This window comes from Eucyclogobius newberryi, unplaced genomic scaffold (genome assembly GCF_026437365.1).
Source record: "Eucyclogobius newberryi isolate DKJ021-1_F unplaced genomic scaffold, fEucNew1.0.hap1 SCAF_15, whole genome shotgun sequence".
NCBI classification, from domain to species: Eukaryota; Metazoa; Chordata; class Actinopteri; order Gobiiformes; family Gobiidae; genus Eucyclogobius; species Eucyclogobius newberryi.
The window spans coordinates 12,916,088-12,937,989 of record NW_027315779.1 but is presented as its reverse complement, the minus strand read 5'-3'; the positions used below and the strand labels follow the sequence as shown (position 1 = coordinate 12,937,989).

The window sequence follows — 21,902 nt, the reverse complement described above, 5'->3', positions numbered from 1 at the left end:
CAAGGAGGAACTATATGTTTTTCTGGCGATGTGCACAATGAAGGCCATAGAAAATCATTTACATGCGTCACATTTGTTAAACAAATGCTGCTGTCCTAGCCTACTTTCTCTGTTTACAGTCTTCCTTTGTCTTTCTTTATTTTATTTTATTTTAGGTTAGATATCTTTATTTGTACTCTTGGGTAAATCGGTTTTCAGTGATTTAGAGGCATCAAACAAACACACATTCGATGTAAAAACCGACATAATGGATGAAAGTATAGTTGTCTTTTCTGTCATTTTCGGTTGTCATTATATGAAATAAATCATGAAAAGCTTTCAAAAATGCTTAAAAAAGAAAAGAAAAATTGTGTGCGCAGTTACACAAACATAACAAACAAACATAACTCAGCAATGTTTTTTTCGCAGCATGAACGGCATTGCAATTCAGTTGAAAGTTCAGTTTAACTTAAATTTGGTTGGGATTCATGTGCAATTCATGTGCAATTACTGTGAAATTCATGTGCAATCTATGTGCTGTCGTGACACATATTCATGTGCAATTACTGTCGGGATCACATGCAATGGTATTTATTTATTTATTTGTCTATGGGAGTTTTTATTTATTTATAGGAGATCTTCTACTGAAAGTGTTTTTCAGACTTCCTATAAGTGATCTGTTCTTCTGTATCTACCTCTGTATCTACCTGCGTTGCACCAATGAAATTTCCCCATGTGGGACAATAAAGGAATATCTTATCTTATCTTAACTTTAATTTTGCAGAATATGTCGGCCTTTCAAACTGTGACGTCAGTGAACTTTCCTTAATTTTATATTTAAGTGTATTTTTGTACAATGAAAAAAATAAAAATAAAACAGACAAAAACAGTAGACATCCTGCAGCAAATAATAAAGCAAAAGAAGAGAAAATCATGGCGCACAAAACCCAAAGAAGGCGCCCCATTTGGTCCAAAGTCTGTCGAGGTTCAAATTAAAATCTGAGTTTAATTAAGTGCAGTTTCATCCCTTTTTCTGTGTCATCCATTCCCGCTGCCAGGACGATGAGGTCACTGAACTTTCCAAAACAGGCCTCCTTCTTCGGGCGGAGCACACGTGTTTGGGACTTTAATTCACGATGGCAAATAACTGAATCCATCTCCAACATTGACTGTATTTGACACTTGAATATTTTGCATAACATATACTCAGAGGTTTGTAGACTAGCCAAGTACGAGCAAAGTTACTTCAGAAAAATATTACTCAAGTACAACGTAGAGCTCCAAGAATTAAAATATACATATATATATATATATAGCAATTTTTTTTATCATATTTCCTCGTGGCGTGGATAAATCATTTGTCCTGCCACGTGTCAATCATAAAACGCACCTATCGCTCACCTGCAGCCGCGTCAGGCTCGTCCCCACGTTTCCGCGTGCCTAAGCGCATGGATCTATCATAATATAGTTCCCTCATTGTACGGGGCAAAATGAAGACGAGAAAGACAGTTCGAGCTGACGCAGAAGTGGACAGAAATCTACGGGAGATGCGCTCCGTTGCGCTAATAAACAAACGCACGTGTGTGTTGTATCAGTCCGCACGGGGGAGTGCGCATGCGCACTTCCGCCTGCGTTCTCAAATCGCGAAAAATCGTCCATACCGCCTTTAAGTTCGAGTAATTGTAAAAGTAGCTGCCGTCCACATGTCAGGTTCTCGTGTTTTTATAATTATGACTTGGTTCGGTGGGATAGAGTCTGTGGTAAATAGTTAGTCATCATAGTTTTACGTACGTTAAGTTGGAGTTTGTGACGAAAATTTGACATTGAGAATGACAGGAAGTAGAGCCGAGTTCTACAGCAGAACACCGCCACCTTTGTGATGTCATCAGAACGTGACATTCTATCATTCATGTTGTGAAACGCATGAGATTCTTATATGATTGTATCTTCAGTTTTCACTCAAATGTGCACTTGAACAGATCAGAACAGTACTTGCAATACACTTGTTGTGTTGGTGGCTGTGGCCGTGGCTGTGGCGTCAACACAAGTTTGTGGTGAATGAATATTGAAGACTTCAGAGAGGCGCTAAAGGCTTGTCCAGCTTGTGAACTCCAACCGCTCTGATTTGATGTGTACAAAACAAACTACTTCATGGCATTAGACCTTTCTGTCTTACATTTATTGAATTACAAGTGTTTTGTGTCTTTGGAACTCACGAGTTGAAAAGTGCACCTGAATGCAAGCACAAGTCGGGGCAAGAAGTGTCTTTTTTTATCAGCAAGATTTTAAGACAAAAAACGGTTCATCCTGAGGACAAGATGCCAACACAAAAAGTTCAGTTTACCCATAATACACAGCAGTATTTTGAATCCATGGGGCGAATCAGCCCTTGTCATTCAGATGCTAATCCAGTGATGAGGAGCTGCAGCCAGGTAACACTATTGCAATGGCTCATTACAGGGTTGTTAGGGTAAAAAAGTAGATTAGCTTCAAGTGAAACTTAGACTCCGCCGTTAAAGGCAGTGTTTGATTTTCAGTGACATCAAAATCCTGCGTTTCCGAGAGAAAAAGCACATGAACGCAAACAAGTCAGAACCCGAGGACCACACCAGCACAGCATGCGTTCTCCAGTGAAAAGAACTCGCCTCTCCACAGATCTGACTCAAATGGCCCGGTCGTGTCACCTGCTTGTCTGAGAGTTTACAGCATTACAAACGTTTCTCACAAAGTCACTCATCCATATTTGGCACGATCGCTTTATAGTTCTTACAGCGTTTATAGTCAGAAGAGCTGATGCAATATGTCACGAGAGCAGAGGTTTTGGGGAAACACCGCCGCTCCGGAGCCTCGCAGTGCTTTGTTACATAATCAACATCCTCAAAACCCTCAGCTTCTTCCACGTTTGAATTTGAAGAAATCATGCACTGACTTCAATACAAACTTAGGAACGACATCCTGATTTTGTAGTGCAGTAAGAGTGTTAAAAAACTATACATTACGCTTTATTAATCCTGTTATAATTCCAGCGAGTACATTAAAAGTAAAAATATCAAAACGTTTACCGAGACTTAAAATTATCTCGTAGTGTATAGAAAATAACGTTCTTGTCTCACTGGGTAATGTTACATGTTATAACTTTAAACTGTCAGCATGAGGCTGCTGTGATTTGCCTGCGTTCTGGCTCCATTTGTTAAGTAAAATAGGCTTTATCCCTTTTGATGGTTTATTTCTGACCTGGTTTGGTTCTAACCCTGATAGGATCTAGTTTTGGTGAAGGAAGTATTTTGTCTGGATTCGAGTTTAGTCTTGGTTTAGTCTTTCAATTGATTTAGTTTAATTATTTTTAATCTATTGTTTTGCATCATTTGTTTCTTATTTAAAGTTGGTTTTGCCTTTTATAGTCTTGTTTTAGTTGTATATAACCTGGGTTAGTTTAGTAGTGGTTTTGACCTGGTTTAGACTTGGTTTTGACCTGGTTTTGCCTGGTTTGGCCTGATTTTGACCTGGTTTGACCTGATTTTAACCTGGTTTTGACCTGGTTTAGCCCTGATTTTGACCTGGTTTAGACCTGGTTTAGACCTGGTTTTGACCTGGTTTTGACCTGGTTTAGACCTGATTTTGACCTGATTTTGACCTGGTTTAGACCTGGTTTTGACCTGATTTTACTGACCTGAGTAGTGAAACTTCAGATCGGTCTGAAACATGTGCTGTCTTTGGCCTCTTGGAAAGCCCCAGAGACACGCTCGCGTTTTCCCTTTCCTTTTCCCTCTCTCTCCCTCACCCACACCTCCCCGGAACCGTTGCTTCTGCGGGTCACGAGGGGGACGAGGCTGCAGTGATCTGACTCATCACTCCACATTCTTTGTGTAAGCGCTGCAGATAAGCTTGAAACTCTGTGTCCGAATCTAATGTTTTGTTTTGTTTTTATCTCAACTCGCCAACAATGGAAGCAATGATTTGGCCGCAATTGAAGTGCAAAAAAATATATATTTCCGTGCCACTTTATACTAACTACACTTTGTTCATGTTTTGTACATGATCAAAGACTTAATATACAATGAATACATAGTTTACTAACCCTGAATCATTTCCGTCCACATTTACTAAGGAAAAAGGGCAGTTCTTTAAAGCAGGGACCCCCTAAATAACCAGTGAAACTGACCCGGGACCACCACAGTCTGTCAGGAGCAGAGTCAGGAGCAGAGTCAGGAGCAGAGACAGGAGCAGTACAGGAGCAGGACAGGAGCAGAGTCAGGAGCAGAGTCAGGAGCAGAGTCAGGAGCAGAGACAGCAGCAGAGACAGGAGCAGAGACAGGGGCAGATACAGGAGCAGAGACAGGCGCAGGGACAGGAGCAGAGACAGGATCAGAGACAGGAGCAGGACAGGAGCAGGACAGGAGCAGAGACAGGAGCAGAAACAGGGGCAGAAACAGGAGCAGAGACAGGAGCAGGGCAAGAGCAGAGACAGGAGCAAGACAGGATCAGAGACAGGAGCAGGACAGGAGCAGGACAGGAGCAGAGACAGGAGCAGAAACAGGGGCAGAAACAGGAGCAGAGACAGGAGCAGGGCAAGAGCAGAGACAGGAGCAAGACAGGATCAGAGACAGGAGCAGGACAGGAGCAAGAGACAGGAGCAGAAACAGGGGCAGAAACAGGAGCAGAGACAGGAGCAGAGACAGGAGCAGGGCAAGAGCAGAGACAGGAGCAAGACAGGATCAGAGACAGGAGCAAGAGACAGGAGCAGAAACAGGGGCAGAAACAGGAGCAGAGGCAGGAGCAGAGACAGGAGCAGGACAGGAGCAGAGACAGGCGCAGGACAGGAGCAGAGACAGGAGGAAGACAGGATCAGAGACAGGAGCAAGACAGGAGCAGGAGACAGGAGCAGAAACAGGGGCAGAAACAGGGGCAGAAACAGGAGCAGAGACAGGGGCAGAAACAGGAGCAGAGACAGGAGCAGGACAAGAGCAGAGACAGGAGCAAGACAGGATCAGAGACAGGAGCAAGACAGGAGCAGGATAGGAGCAAGAGACAGGAGCAGAAACAGGAGCAGTGACAGGAGCAGAGACAGGAGCAAGACAGGAGCAGAGACAGGAGCAGAGACAGGAGCAGGACAGGAGCAGGACAGGAGCAAGACAGGATCAGAGACAGGAGCAAGACAGGAGCAGGACAGGAGCAAGACAGGAGCAAGACAGGATCAGAGACAGGAGCAAGACAGGAGCAGGACAGGAGCAAGACAGGAGCAGGACAGGAGCAAGACAGGATCAGAGACAGGAGCAAGACAGGAGCAGGACAGGAGCAAGACAGGAGCAGGACAATAATCTCATCTCTAAATTAGCCGCGGTGCCGTCCCTGTATGTTCTAAATTCTAGCTTTATTCTCGTTGCCTTGACCCTTCAGACCAAACCAGGACTAAATCACCACGGCCACAGCAGATTTACGCCTTGAGACTATCACATATTCAGTTGTAATTTATTGCAAAGGTACGTTTTTCTCCCTAACATAACATGACATAAAGATGGGCCCTTAAAGCAGCACCTACACACACCAAACTCTACATTCTTGAGCTTAACAACGTTTTGATGAATTGTACTGAAGGATTTGTTGATATCTGACTTATAGACGTTTTAAATCAAAATAAATTAGGCGAAATTTGATTATATTTCACCCATTTTCAGTCAGATCGGGTTCGAAACAAGAAATCCAGAACCCCTTTTTGTAGCTAACATGTCACCAAAATGAAGCAGGACGTTTAAACCTGGCTCTGTCCATTTTTCTGATGTAAATGTCCCAAATATGTGCAATTTTGACCACTTTTACCCATAAAATGCCTTATTTCTGCATAAAAACGTGACATTCTTACACGTCTGCGAGAAAACGACAGGACACGTTTCACATTGACATTGTTATTTTATGTCAAGTGCTGATCTCTTGTTCTTATTGGCCGAGACAAAGCAGTTTAACGACCGGTCGAGCCACATTCACTGCAATAATTACCATCCCATAATAAAGCATGTTTATATAAATACAGGACGTTGCCGCTCTAAATCCACCCCGACGACAATAAACACTTTGCAGTCGCTTCTTCCCGCGCATTTGGGCTTTTATTGTAACCGTACTGTATTTATTTATTCTTTAAGTCATGTATTCCTCTTATTCTATCACGAAAACACAGCACCAGTTTGTAGTAAAAATACAGTTACTTAGATGAAAATGTACTTCTACTTGTATGTATTACAAGTAGAAGTAGTCGAGTGAATGTGAAGGACAATACTACGCTGAGCATTAGTCACTATCGTGTTTTAATGCCGTTTTGGAAGCATTTTGGATATTTTTATACAAATGTGATCAATCAAACCGTGTACATTTCATATTCCTCTCCTGTAGTTTTCTCAAGTTTTTCCATCGTGTCCTGTTAGTAGAAATAAGGCATTTTGTGTGTAAAAACAACCTATTTCGGACATTTAAAGCTGAAAAAATTGACAGTCAAGTTGAAATTTCTTCTGTTAATCGCAAAAAAAGAATGGAAACATTTGTGAATTCTGGATTTCTCCTTTTTCTTTTTCAGTAAAATAAATCTGGCTTAAAATTGGCCTAAAATGTTATGAACATTTTTTTTTTTTTTTTTAGATCCAAAAGTCTAATAAATCAGGCGAACAAAGGCGCTGTTACCGTCAAATTCCTGTCAAAGTTCAAGGTTGTAAAACTTGGCGTGAGCGACTTTAAGGGCCAATGTTCCTGTGGGAGAAAAAATGTATTTGAAGAAAACGGCCTTTTAAAGTCACAATGTCCCACGTGAATCTACGGATGACGTGGATTAAACAGAAACGATTCAATAATGTACAGTTTGCGTTCACGTCGCAGAGTGAGGACGTCATGACCTCAGATTTTTCTCTTTTTTCTCGCACTTTTCTTCACAAATGTTGAAAGTGACGATTTCTCTCAGAGACTAGACCTGGTTCTGGCGGCATTTTCGGATGTGGTGGAGAAACCAGGATACATCTGATTATTTTGGGTGTCTGGAGTGGTAACTATGGCAACGATGGCACAGGCTTTGCTAACTTGTGGCACTTAAGCACGTGTTTTTAGCCTCACAAGGGAAAGATACATTCAAATAAGAGCATGAGACTGTAATGCGCAGGAAAAGGCGTGTTTAACAGCAACAAAATACAGCGTACGGTTCAGTCAGGGCAACACAGGGAAGTGGGTTTGTGTTGTACAGTAGATAACTTGAATTATGTATGATTATATAGTAATAAAGGAGCATGTGACGCCGCCTTGCTGAAGCCGTCGGGTTATTTGAGGACTCGCGGCTCGTGTATGGCTGTCATTTTGCATTGTCGACAAAGTCTGATCTTTGATACCGAGCTTTAGCAGCTGTTACCGAGACAACCCTGCTTTTGTTTACAGCCGTGCATAAGTCTCACCTGCTTTCTGTTTGCGCAGTCAGATTAGCACTTAAATTGTTCCTCTGTTATATTATTGTTAAGTAACAATACACTCTAATTAATCTGCTGATGTTGTTGTCTGTTTGGATATTGCAAGATGGTGGACCGTCTCACTTAAATACACAAAACGGTCAATGCTTAGTCCTGACTCTGGCACCAGCAGGAGGCCGGTCCATGTTTAGTCCTGACTCTGGCACCAGCAGGAGGCTGGTCCATGTTTAGTCCTGACTCTGGCACCAGCAGGAGGCTGGTCCATGTTTAGTCCTGACTCTGGCACCAGCAGGAGGCTGGTCCATGTTTAGTCCTGACTCTGGGCACCAACAGGAGGCTGGTCCATGTTTAGTCCTGACTCTGGCACCAGCAGGAGGCTGGTCCATGTTTAGTCCTGACTCTGGCACCAGCAGGAGGCTGGTCCATGTTTAGTCCTGACTCTGGCACCAGCAGGAGGCTGGTCCATGTTTAGTCCTGACTCTGGGCACCAACAGGAGGCTGGTCCATGTTTAGTCCTGACTCTGGCACCAGCAGGAGGCTGGTCCATGTTTAGTCCTGACTCTGGGCACCAACAGGAGGCTGGTCCATGTTTAGTCCTGACTCTGGGCACCAACAGGAGGCTGGTCCATGTTTAGTCCTGACTCTGGGCACCAGCAGAAGGCTGGTCCATGTTTAGTCCTGACTCTGGCACCAGCAGGAGGCCGGTCCATGCTTAGTCCTGACTCTGGCATCAGTAGGAGGCCGGTCCATGTTTAGTCCTGACTCTGGCACCAGCAGGAGGCCGGTCCATGCTTAGTCCTGACTCTGGGCACCAGCAGGAGGCCAGTCCATGTTAGTCCTGAGTCTGGGCACCAGTAGGAGGCCGGTCCATGTTTATCCCTGACTCTGGGCACCAGCAGGAGGTCGGTCCATGTATAGTCCTGACTCTGGCACCAGTAGGAGGCCGGTCCATGTTTAGTCCTGACTCTGGCACCAGCAGGAGGCCGGTCCATGTTTAGTCTTGACTCTGGCACCAGCAGGAGGCCGGTCCATGTTTAGTCCTGACTCTGGCACCAGCAGGAGGCCGGTCCATGTTTAGTCCTGACTCTGGCACCAGCAGGAGGCCGGTCCATGTTTAGTCCTGACTCTGGGCACCAGCATGAGGCCGGTCCATGTTTAGTCCTGACTCTGGCACCAGTAGGAGGCCGGTCCATGTTTAGTCCTGACTCTGGCACCAGCAGGAGGCCGGTCCATGCTTAGTCCTGACTCTGGGCACCAGCAGGAGGCCAGTCCATGTTAGTCCTGAGTCTGGGCACCAGTAGGAGGCCGGTCCATGTTTATCCCTGACTCTGGGCACCAGCAGGAGGTCGGTCCATGTATAGTCCTGACTCTGGCACCAGCAGGAGGCCGGTCCATGTTTAGTCCTGACTCTGGCACCAGCAGGAGGCCGGTCCATGTTTAGTCTTGACTCTGGCACCAGCAGGAGGCCGGTCCATGTTTAGTCCTGACTCTGGCACCAGCAGGAGGCCGGTCCATGTTTAGTCCTGACTCTGGCACCAGCAGGAGGCCGGTCCATGTTTAGTCCTGACTCTGGCACCAGCAGGAGGCCGGTCCATGTTTAGTCCTGACTCTGGCACCAGCAGGAGGCCGGTCCATGTTTAGTCCTGACTCTGGCACCAGCAGGAGGCTGGGCCATGTTTAGTCCTGACTCTGGCACCAGCAGGAGGCCGGTCCATGTTTAGTCCTGACTCTGGCACCAGCAGGAGGCCGGTCCATGTTTAGTCTTGACTCTGGCACCAGCAGGAGGCCGGTCCATGTTTAGTCCTGACTCTGGCACCAGCAGGAGGCCGGTCCATGTTTAGTCCTGACTCTGGCACCAGCAGGAGGCCGGTCCATGTTTAGTCCTGACTCTGGCACCAGTAGGAGGCCGGTCCATGTTTAGTCCTGACTCTGGCACCAGCAGGAGGCCGGTCCATGCTTAGTCCTGACTCTGGGCACCAGCAGGAGGCCAGTCCATGTTAGTCCTGAGTCTGGGCACCAGTAGGAGGCCGGTCCATGTTTATCCCTGACTCTGGGCACCAGCAGGAGGTCGGTCCATGTATAGTCCTGACTCTGGCACCAGTAGGAGGCCGGTCCATGTTTAGTCCTGACTCTGGCACCAGCAGGAGGCCGGTCCATGTTTAGTCTTGACTCTGGCACCAGCAGGAGGCCGGTCCATGTTTAGTCCTGACTCTGGCACCAGCAGGAGGCCGGTCCATGTTTAGTCCTGACTCTGGCACCAGCAGGAGGCCGGTCCATGTTTAGTCCTGACTCTGGCACCAGCAGGAGGCCGGTCCATGTTTAGTCCTGACTCTGGCACCAGCAGGAGGCCGGTCCATGTTTAGTCCTGACTCTGGCACCAGCAGGAGGCTGGGCCATGTTTAGTCCTGACTCTGGCACCAGCAGGAGGCCGGTCCATGTTTAGTCCTGACTCTGGCACCAGCAGGAGGCCGGTCCATGTTTAGTCTTGACTCTGGCACCAGCAGGAGGCCGGTCCATGTTTAGTCCTGACTCTGGCACCAGCAGGAGGCCGGTCCATGTTTAGTCCTGACTCTGGCACCAGCAGGAGGCCGGTCCATGTTTAGTCCTGACTCTGGGCACCAGCATGAGGCCGGTCCATGTTTAGTCCTGACTCTGGCACCAGCAGGAGGCCGGTCCATGTTTGGTCCTGACTCTGGCACCATTATTTGTGTATTATTGGTAGTATTGACATTGCAGCTGTGAGACACAGATTTTAATTTGAACCACCATATTGCAAAAAAGATTCAGTTTTAGTCATCTGGACTTCAGAAATCTTTTTTTTTTTTTTACAACTGAATCTTTTTCTACAATGGAACACTCCTGGATGAATGTGGGATTACACTGACACCATATTACATCTAAATAACATTGCCAAAATCAAAAGTATTGTGCCAACCGGACTTGGAGAGACTTATCAGACTTAGAGAGACTTGTAGATTAGAATACTGCAGCGGCCTGCTCAGAGAATAGTGATCTAGTACAATCCATTTTGGTCTTCATTTGCCTGAGAAAACACTTTTTAAATTCAAGACTATAAAAAGACTATGGGTTGACTTAAAACATGTGTAATTATACTAAAACAAACCTTGGAACTGCACAGAGTCAGGAATAAACTACATAAATCCAATCCTCAGACTTCTCCTTTTATAATACAGTTATTTTCAACACACTGAAAAATTCAAACATGCCCAGCATTTTCTTTAAAACACTTGCCATTTTATTTTCACACCATATTTACATTTGGGCAAAGTGCAACACTCGACCACGAGGAAGACTTTGTGATTTGACAAGTTATTATTTAGGAATTATTTTACATGATGAGCTTGTGGAAAAAAAACCCTGATGAAACTGAAGTGCACAGCACAAATGAACCGTTAGTAAAGCCACTTCCTTCCTGAGTTTTTCATATAAATATCAACACCCTGACACAATAAAGCACTCTTAACATACAATTGTGACAGCATTTTAGCACCAAAAAACTCTTTACATTAAGTCAAGGTTGAAGACATGATTCAAAGTGCAAACCTTCACAGTTTAACAAGACATATATTATACCAATCCTACAGCGTTACAAAGGAGCGTGATATGTTTTTTTTATATTGGTTTGTATATTGGACGTGTCTTTTTACAGCAATAGCAGGAAAAAATCAAGGTCCATTTTGATGCGAGTAATTAGAAGGAACGTGATCACAAAGACATCAGGTCATTTTAATTAGCGTATGACACAAAAAATGTCATTAGTCGTTCAGTGCGCTCGGAACCGCAGCCAACCATAGTAAAAATACAAATATTCAACATAAAATAATGGAACTTTCTTTCAAATCGCAGTGGTCCTGTGCTAGTGGACTAAACGTAACTAAAATAAATACATTACGAAAGGGTACGAGTCAGTACTCTTTTACTTGGCGCCTATGGACATTTTGCCTTGTTTGCTTGTTAAAAAAGTACATTTACATACAATACATTTCAGTTTTTCTCCCAAATCTGTCGTCATTGTATTTCATTTAAAGTGCTAAAACATTATTATATTTAAGATTTAGCTTTTTTCCCCCCAGTTCGACAATTCTGGTGAAGTTTATAATATAACTTGGTTGAACATGGACAACTGTTCCCCAGCGACCATATTATAAACAAATGCCAAAAGAATATCAAGAATACATGATAACCCCTTTATTTTGCTAAATTATAACTTGTTTTGACTTTGTTCGGCTGGATTGAGTGTTTTCGTGTCATCGCGATGTGCCCTGGCTCCGAGCCCCCCTGGCCCCCCTGCGCCCCCCCGGCCGGCGCCGTACCGCGTTTACACAAAGGAGGAACTCATGAAACTGCGGAGAACAGTCGTCTTACCCGGAGATCGTCACGTTATCCCGGCGGACATCCTGAGATTTTTATAAGAGATCTTCTACTGAGAGTGTTTTTCAAACTTCCTATAAGTTATTTGTTCTGTTCTTCTGTATCTACCTCTGTATCTACCTGCGTTGCATCAATGGAATTTCCCCATGTGGGACAATAAAGGATTATCTTATCTTATCTTATTGTTTAAACTTGCGTGTGAATTGTCTCTCTGCCTTTTGGATGGAATGTCGCTTATTGATGACATCACAGAGGGATTCTGTTTTAGAACTCAGCTCTACCTCCTGTCATTTTCAACTTTTATTTCACATTTTTTCCTTCACAAAACGCAACTTGACCGGTGTAAACCTTTTTTGCCGCACAAAACAAAGTCATGAGCACTTTAACTCGGGTTTCCTCATTAAGCAAACGGTAGCTTCATGTGGTTAGCTTAGCTTCATGTGGTTAGCTTAGATGATGCTCCAAAGCTCACACAGCAAATGGGGAGGGAGAAAACTCAATATGCCGTAGCTTAAAGACAGTTAAAATATTGATAGCGTTTGCGTTATTTTCCATTTAGTTTGTCTACAGTAAATGCTTTGTAATGCTAATGCTGCTAATTGGAGCCATATTTCGGTTGGTTTGTTGGTTGGTTGGTTTGTTGGTTGGTTGGTTGGTTGGTTTGTTTGATTTGAGCACCTTCTTGGGTTTTATTATTTTTGATTTGAGTCGTTACGGTGCATAAAATGTACGTTGTTTTTTTCCGACTGTACCGCTGGCAGAAACGTTTCTCCGAGGTCCTGGGTTCCGAGCTCCGAGGACGACTGCGGCAGTGCTCCTCGGGCAAGAAGTCTCAACAAACTCGTCTTCATTCTTCCGTTGCTGTCGGGCTTCAGTCCCTTAAGGATCCGCAGTATTTGGAACGGCCTCTGTCCCGGTGGAGTGACTCTCGGGTCCTACAGCGCGAGCAGAGTCTGGGGCGGCGACTCGCTCCACAGCTCGGCGGGGGTTAACAGAGACGGCGCCAAGGAGGTGTACAGGCGGTTGATCTCCTCTCCTGCGAAACAACGCCACACGTCAGAAATAATTTGATCGCGTCTGCGTCAATGGCAATCGAGCCTTTGAAAGTTTGCGAACAATGTACGTTTGAAATTCCGGATTGGAGATGAACGTGACGCGGAGCAGTGTTGATTGAGAGACTGGGATTAACCTTAGAATATCGCAAAATATGAAAGAAATCAAGGTGGTTTTGGCAAAAGAAACCACTCTTCAGCATGTGAGTGATGTCGGAACCTGGTTTAAACGTTTTATTTTGACATTGCTTCTTTATTTATAGGCGAAAAACAAAACAAAAATTTTGAAGGCGAAAACATTGTATTTTTCAGAAACAAAATCTAAATGACTTTTCGGTGTTGATTTCAAGAACCTCAACAATCGCCTTTAAATCACCGCTTTTCAACTCACTCAAAATAGCCCGCTGTCTTCTTCAAAACTTTCCTCCTAACAACACACTTTTACTGACAAAGGTTTGGCATTCTTTTTTCTTTTCTTTTTTAACTTACGGCGCTGGTGTGTGCTAGCTGCCTCTTGCAACGCTCTCTTTCGCTTCTGAAATGTCCCCATTGTGTGGACAAATAAACGCTTATCTTATCTTATTCTCTCGTCTGTTATGACTGCAGATGGTTCGTGGTCTTATTCTCTTCGCTGTATTTGAGCGATTTCGTTTGTTGCTTCACAGATTTACCTGACGACTCCTCGCTCCACTGGCTCCTGGGGCTCGTGTGCTGCTCGTTGTCAGCGAAGCCCGTCCTGAGCGCGTCTTTCTCCAGAGGTTGGCTGATCTGCAAGAGCAACACTGCACTGAGAACGCTTGGATTTCACCGTCGTTATGGGGCTGAACAAACTGCAACGCTGTAGTTACTCAGGATATATCTCCAGTAAAAGACAAACGAGGGTTCTTCCAGTCGATGAAAGTGAAACCCCAAACCTTAAGTATATAAATAACCGTATAAAATAGCAGTAATCTTGGGCTTACCGTGATTGTAATGCCATTGTAGTCGTAATCTGCGAGAGCGGCGAGAGAAAGCAATTAGTTGTGGCGCAGAATTATGTTCACGCAGGAGAAAGAGTAACACAAATGGAGCGAAACTGTTTATTGGCGGTTTTACGGTACCTGGGCGGTGTTCTGGAGACACCTCAAACGAGTACGTCCCGACTTCGACCATCAGCGAGACCTCGGGGACCTCCGACTCATCCACCATTTTCAAATCTGTTCAAACAACAACCACAGGCCAAAGCGTGATTATGAGTAACAAAAAAAAGAAGAAAAAATAAATACAAAATGAAGGCACTGCGTAAAAAAAACAGCTCTTTTTAGCTGTGCATAAGAGGTAATTTTGTCTGCATTTTGAGTTATTTTGTACTGTGTTTTTATAGCTGTAAAGCACGTTGAATTACATTTTGTATGAATCTTGATTGATTTAGACTAGGGCAGCAACCAACAATTGTTTAAGTAGTCGACGAGTCAACTATGATTATTTGTATTGTACATTGAGACATTTTAAATACATTATCAACCAAATAAAGGTCAAGATGTGGTGATTGAAGACTTCTAGGTAGAGAATATTTATGAATAAAGTGTAGTATTGATGAAAATCTTGAAATTGTTTATTCTTTTTTGACATTTTGCTTTAAAAATTCCACCTTTGTTCTCTGAAAGGGTCTTTTTGCATGTGTTTTAGAGAGTGGAATTGAAATCATACAGGATCCACTTGTCACACTTAGTACAACATTTTAAAGTAAACAAGTAATAAAAGATGACTTGTTACATAAAACAAAACACCTATATCGTCTATATCGCCTTCCTGAAGGTAATAGTTATGATCAGTCCTATGATCTCGACACGCTCAGGTTTCCGTACCAAATCAACGTGTTAAAAGTTCAAATGCTCCTCACCAGGCTTTTAACAACCGTTTCAAGGATCCTTTTTATTGTCCAGATAACAATTACAATCCTCAAAAAAAAAAAATTAAAAATAATTTCTTTTTTTTTAAGTCGACAAGTCACAATTAGTCGATTAATCATTTCAGGCCATCTTTAAACACAAAAGTGCAGAAATATCTTTTGTTAAGTTTCTGTTATTTTCATCATTAACCAATTTGCAAATGGAAACGGTTGCAGTTATTTAACGCACACGCTGTTGTCTGCGAAGAAACCGTGGCCTATTATTAGCGCGTAGCGAAATGAATTAAAAATGAACATAAAAAATAAAGCAAAAGTGGTCCGACCGTTCAGTTCGCTGGGCACGGCGCTCTCCTCGGCCGGCGCCACTTCTCGATGCGACGGTTCATAATCCGGGTCCGACTCCTCGATCTTGATACGAACAAACACGAAGAACAGGGTCAGAAAAGCAACAAAAACAAACTCCCCATGTACGGAAGCCCCGAGAGGCCAATGAGAAGAAAAACTAAAAAATCTAAATATTTTTCAAAGGTCCAAAAAAATCGCTGCTAGTGTGTTTGTTAGAAAGAAGAAAACTTGTTCTAGTATTTAAAGCAGTACAAGCTGTAGTCAAGAGCATAAGGTTTTTTGCAGAACCAAAAGCAAAAAAATGATATATAAAATGTTAATCAACCACATTCACATTTTTATTTCAAACAAATCAAAAATTTCAGTTTAAGGACACCAAATAATGCACACTGAACATCGACATAAACAAGTGACAAGAAAATACATACATACATATTAAAACACAATACATTTTTATACTTTGATACGTTGATACCCAAATTGCAGTTTTTCCTATAAATTAATGATTCAGTTTTCGATATATTGCCCACCTAAACTACGGCTCAGGTGAAGTTAGGGAGGCTTCTCGGTTGAAGCTGAAAAGACGTAATATTTTTCGCATGAGGTTTGGGCCAATCACAGAAGACGTGAGATTCTCACTGAGATGAAAGCACGTGTTCTGCTTCTGTCATTCTGACATGTCTAAGGTCTAAACTCAGGCAATTGACATTACAGGTTTTGACAAGAAACATTAGTTTCTCACTCTCTCATCCTCTTGAGACTATCTCAATGTGGTCATCTCACAGTTTCGTTTGAATGGGATGTGTCGTAGGGCCCCTAGGGCCCCTAGGGCCCGTGGACCATGTGGATTAAGTAAACAAACATGCGCGACAGGTGACATTATTTGGAGAGTTCATAACTTCTACTGATAAACTTACCAAAGGATGTTCAGGGACTAGAGGTGAGCAGGGTCTATCAAGCTACTATCGTTTTATCAACGCGGAAAATTTGATGTGACGCCAGAAAATGTTTTTTAATCTTTTGAGGGGGGGGAGGGGGTCCAGAGAGAGATGAAAAAAAATTAGTCTTTGAAGCTTCAACCTATTTTGAGATGATCCCTCACTAAACTAAATATTGGCCGGTGCTGGAGATTTAAGACCGATAACTGATATTTACACGGTAAAAAGTGTAAATATCAGCGTGATATATAGGCAGCTTCACTTTTCAGTCTAAAAAGAGCTGCTAAAGCTTCCTCCAATTGCGGTTGAATTTCTAATAAAAATATGACTCTTACCTTTCGTTTCCACTTGATCTTCGTTGTTTTCCTTTGTTTGACATTCATTTTACGGAGTGAGTTATTTCCTGTTGGGATGAAATCATTGCCAATAAAGTTATTAATATATTGTTTAGAAGTGCAGCTGCTGCTCTCGTTCCCTTTCCTTTAAATCATCATTGAATAAGAATTTAGGCTGATGTAATTCATTAATTGTATGTTACAGAAAAAGCCTTTCTTCTTTCTCCTCTCTCTTTCTCTCTCTCTCTCTCTTCTCTCTCTCTCTCCTTTCCCCTCTCCTGGGAAGAGGGAAGGAAGAGAGAGGGGAGGAGAGGGAGGGAAGAGAGAGCCCCTCTCTCTCTTCCCTCCCTCTCCTCCCCTCTCTCTCTTCCCTCTCTCTCCTCCCCTCTCTCTCTCTCTTCTCTCTCTCCTCCCCTCTCTCTCTCTCTTCTCTCTCTCCTCCCCTCTCCCTCTCTCCTCTTGCTCTCTCTCCTTTCCCCTCTCTCTCCCCTCTCTCTCCCTTCTCTCTCTCTTCCCTCCCTCTCATCCACTCTCTCTCTCTTCTCTTTTCTCTCTCCTCTCTCTTCTGCCCTCTCTCTCCTCTCGCCCTCTCTTCCTCACCTCTTGGTCTTCTGCATGGTGTTGGTAACATCCTGTAGACACGTGCGGCACACTGCCCCTTGTGGACGCTCCGGTCCGTCACCTCCTCCACGTCGGGAAGCGAGTGAAGCGCACAGCGGAAGTTGGCCTTCCAGGTTTTGGGATCGCACTTCTGACCCTCCTTGTATTTACCTGCAAATAATAAAGGGCTTGTTAAGTATTGGCCCACTAATTACTGGTATATAAATGCCTGCTCTCAAGTTCAGGATTTTGATATCTGTATGGTTTTAATTAAATATAAAAAAGAAGAGAACATAATATGCCAAAACCAGTCTTAATGAGCTTTTAGGTTGGGCTCATTTTACAAAAGGTAACTCTGTCTTACTTACGCAAAATGTATTAAAAGTAAGATTAAAACTTCTAGGGAGAGGTTTTTGCTTCAGTTTCAGGACAACTGCATCTAAGCAGAGACTTCCAGACTTCCCTCACCCCAGACACTTTATCCAGCTCCTTTGGGGGGGTCCCGAGGGGTTCCTGGGCCACAGAGATAGACACCAGTCCCAGGTGGGACATGCTCCTAGACGCCTCAGGCAGTTCCACCTCAGCTGCTCCTCTCGACGTGAAGGAGTAGCGGCTCTACTCCGGGCTCCTCCCATGTGACTGAGCTCCTGCCCCTCTCTTTAAGCGAGCGCCTGCTTGTATCCTTGATCTTGTCCTTTCGGTCATTCCCCTAAGCTCATGACCAGGTGAAGTAGAACGTAGATTGTGCTTTAAATTGAGAGCTTTGTCTTTAGACTCAGCTCCTGCTTCACCACCACAGTCTGATCCAACTGCGAGGTTCTACTCTGACAATGTTTAAATCAAGATTAAAAACAGTTCAGGATTTTACCTGCACTCTTCTCTTACTTTGTGTACAGAGTTCAAGCTGTGGCGGGATGAAGATGGTGATGTCCCCACACGCCCAGGTGAAACTATATTAGAGCAGTTTCAATGCGTTTAAATACAAAACCCACTGGTATTGGATCCATATCGCGACACTTGCCATAGCATTACTTGACCCGTCACTTCTTGGCATCACTTTTCAACAGTGTGCAGCTTCCAAGGACTGAAGAGTGAATGAATAAAAGAACAGTGCGGCGCTTTGAGAACAATTGTTACGCGTGAACAGAAACCACATCAGTTGTCTGCATTTCTGTTTGAGAATAACATTAATTTCAGTGGCAAACTAGAGAAAAGTCTCGCGGCAAGAAGGTTGATTTGTGTAAGACGTTCACCGAGTCGACAGGGCACCGCTCTCTAGTCCACTTATGATGGACCAACTGGGAAGTGTTTTCTCCTCTTACTCATCGGATCATCTCTCAGACAATGGCGAATTTTCTGACGGAAATATTACAGTTTTGCCTGGAATGTTCCAAAAGTACGAGTCGGATCAGCAAGGTATAAAAACACTGACTTTCAGGACGTGCTCCGTACCTGTGTGGACGGCCCACTTTTTGAAGAGCGTTGCGTCTTCGTCCATCGTCCAGCCATGTCTCGCTCCGTGTTTCCAGGGAATCGAAAACATGCTCTTTTCCTGAAGATTACAACTCAACCTTAAGTAATAACAACTTTATGTCATGTCAAACACCTTTTTAATCTTTCTACTGTATCTCGTTTCTGCACCTCTTTAGCCTAGAGACTGTGTTTTTTTAAACATTTGTTATTAGGCCCGAGCGCCTCAAGCTGGCGACAGGCCTAGCACCGTAAGGCAAAGCACGACCCGCTAAACGAGCGCTTTGCATGGGGATGACCACCGCGTGAAACACTGATGAAAAGTCAGGATAATTTGCACACCTCAAAAAATTGTGCCTGTTTACATTCTGGCTAGCTCCTTTTTCTAAAATTAAAAAGTTGGCGCATCAGCGCCCCCAAATATACAAAAAATGCATTGCGAGATAGGAAATGGCCCACAAAAAATCTGATCATAGAATCATAAAATTTGGCACACAAGTTAAGTAATCCACCCAACCAAACATCGGCCATATTAGATCCAAATGTACTGAACATGACTCAGCAGTTTTTTCAAATGTCTTTGTCAAACTCTTCCCATTATTTTATTATTTTAATCAAATTGATAGAAAGGTGATCATTTAGTCTCACCTTATTGATCCAGCTCAGGCCGGAGACAGCGTTGGAGTTGATCTGCCGCACCAGCCACGGCCTCATCCTCTCTCGAGCTGAAGGCATGACTTGTCTCTGGAAATATGAGCGAGGAAACCACCATAAAAACAAACCTGTTGTCGCACTAGTTATAGAGTTCCCCCTAGAGGTCAAACATGGGAGACACCCAAACACAACCGGGCGGAATATTTGAACTTATCCCACCCCTGGTTAAGTCCCACATGAGCAGGTTAGTTCTGAGTTAGACCCGGTTTAGTCCTGGTTGAGTCCCTTTAGAAGTGACGGGTAGAAGTGGCAAAAGTTGTAGTCAAGTAATAATAATAATAATAATAATAATAATAATAATATTAAGAAGAAGAAGAGAAAGTAGAAGTAGAAGTAGAAGTAGAAGTAGAAGTAGAAGAAGTACAAAGAAGTGACTCAAACACAAGTAAAAGGTGTTGGGGAAACGTAAATGTCACAAAGTAAAGCTTGATTTGTTTTGGAAGAACAAAACATAAAATAATGTTTAAAATGTGTTTTTTCAAAAGATAGACACATACATGAGAAGTCATATCTGAAGCGAGAAACACAAATAATTTAATATTGTCAACAGAAAGGTTTTGACACAGATTTCATCACTATTACTCCTGTAAGAGACTGTAACTATATTTCTCAAGTAGAAGTAAAAGTTTCTATCAAATACAATCGCTTCAAAAAAGTATTCGAGTAAATGGAACAGTCCCACTTCTGATGGCGGAAAGGTCATTTTGAGTTCGTTAGTTAGTCAGACGTGTTATTTGATTTGTCCTGATTTAGTTCTGACTTAGATCCGAGTGAGACCTGCATTAGATCTGGTTTACTCCTGGTTTAGTTGTTATTTAGTCCTTATTTCCTGGTTTAGACCTAGTTTATTCCGGTTTGGTCCCTGTTTATTCCCGGTTTGGTCCCGGTTTAGTCCTGTTTATTCCCGGTTTGGTCCCGGTTTAGTCCCGGTTTATTCCCGGTTTGGTCCCGGTTTGGTCCTGTTTAGTCCCGGTTTGGTCCCGGTTTAGTTCCGGTTATAAGTCCTCAATAGAATATCAAAAGTAGCTCTCTTTTACGCACGTTTTTGACGCATCGACGCGTTCAATCAAACGAAATGGCCACATATTACCAAAACATTGCAAAACATTGAGACCTTCTTTCAGCAGACGTAAACACAAAGCGATTACGCGCAACAGGCTGCGTTTGTATTTATTGCTGCTCCTACTTCTCCCGCACCTGTATTTGCGCCTTTTTACGCATAAATAAAACAGCTTAAATGACTCACTTTGCTGCTGGACTCGCGGAGCTGGGACGTGTTCGGGTCCGAGCGTGCGCGGCGGCAGTGGGAGCGCGTCTGCCTCGTGCCTCGTCCCCGCGGCTGTGGCACGGGCGCAGGAGGAGCCGGTGTGAAGATGGGCAAACCCTGAGTCCGACTGTACCATCTCCACACGGGACCCATCTCCACACGGGACCGATCTCCACACGGGACCGATCTCCACACGGGACCGGCACGAGCGCACGGGCCACGCGCGGGGGCGGTTTACCGGTCACTTGTAATGTAATACTTATTGGTTTGACATATACGTTTGAAGAGAGTGTGGGGTGTTGTGTGCAAGTGCAAATGTAAATGAACTGTAGCCTGTTGTTACGTCACGATGGGGAAAATAATAAATTCTGATTGTAGATCTTTTAAAAGTGCGAGGACGGATATAAAATTCAGATTGGAGGCTAAAGTGAAGCGGAACATGAACCAATTTGACTGGGATTAACCTGAGATGAAATGAAAACCACTCAGATACAGTTGAGTGATGTCAGAGACTAGTTTAAGCACTTTCCCCCCATTTATGGTAAATCTGAGCCCCAAAAGCTGCTTGGAGACGCTGTTGCTTCCACAGAATGGCGTGAAACGTACATTATCTTGCATTTATTCAGTTATCCCAAAGAATATATCGCAGAAGTATCAATATCGCTGTATTGGTCGAGGCAGTAATCGATGTAGCATCAAACTAACGCCTGAAAATAAAACACAACCTTTTAAAATAGCATAAAATTTAGCATTTTTACACAAACTTGACCTGTGACTTGGCCTTGTGGCATCGCCTTGTCTCTATGGAAACAGATTCATTGAGCAGGTGTTGTCAAAGGTCACTTTGTTGGATCGCCACTTCTTAGTCAGTCTTTAAACCCTAAACAGTGAATCCCAATTTCACTGCTTAAGTCTAGATGATGAATTCAAATGGTTAGAACTCACGTGTGTAGTTGTTGTGGCGCTCAGGGAGCAGTAGGGGGCAGCACTGGCCCAGGTGAGCGACAGGTGAAGTCTGCAGACAATGACCCTCTGCAGACATGAACACACACGATCATCGCTGCAACAGTAAAACCCACGCAGGAAACCATGACAACGACAAGCTTTAGATTAGATTAGAGTCTGTATGACCGTTTGTGTAAAGTTTATAATTGTACTTCCTGGTAGGGCGTGAGCACAAATATGACAAAGGTAGTTGTGTCGCACACTGATGACATCACAGAGGGAGTCAGCTCTACTTCCTGTCATTTCAAAGTCTTATTTTCCAAACTGCAACTTATGCAGAAGTAAAACTATGACAAACATTTACCACAGGTTCTTTACCACCAAACTAAGTATTAGAAAAACACAAGAACACTATGAAGACAACTTTGAGATCAAAGTCTTTCCTTTGGCTTGCGGTTTATCCGTTTGTCCATTTTGCAGAAGTTGTTGATTTGTTTTTATGTTACATTTTTTTAAATATTTTGTTTTAAAATGTAAA

The 21,902-nt window shown here is 43.6% G+C and overlaps 1 protein-coding gene across 1 annotated transcript; it reads right to left on the bottom strand.

Moving 5' to 3' along the window:
* Positions 1 to 10,648: 10,648 nt before the first annotated feature.
* LOC140360709 (uncharacterized) lies at positions 10,649 to 20,582 on the bottom strand. The gene is made up of 10 exons (XM_072446042.1): positions 20,399 to 20,582; positions 19,087 to 19,182; positions 18,421 to 18,520; positions 16,969 to 17,139; positions 16,369 to 16,436; positions 15,074 to 15,158; positions 13,960 to 14,055; positions 13,822 to 13,850; positions 13,531 to 13,627; positions 10,649 to 12,843 (listed from the first exon to the last, which is right to left on the bottom strand). Exons 1-10 carry the CDS (start codon positions 20,570 to 20,572, stop codon positions 12,743 to 12,745), a joined length of 1,017 nt encoding a protein of 338 aa, XP_072302143.1. The 5' UTR covers positions 20,573 to 20,582; the 3' UTR covers positions 10,649 to 12,742.
* Positions 20,583 to 21,902: the final 1,320 nt, after the last annotated feature.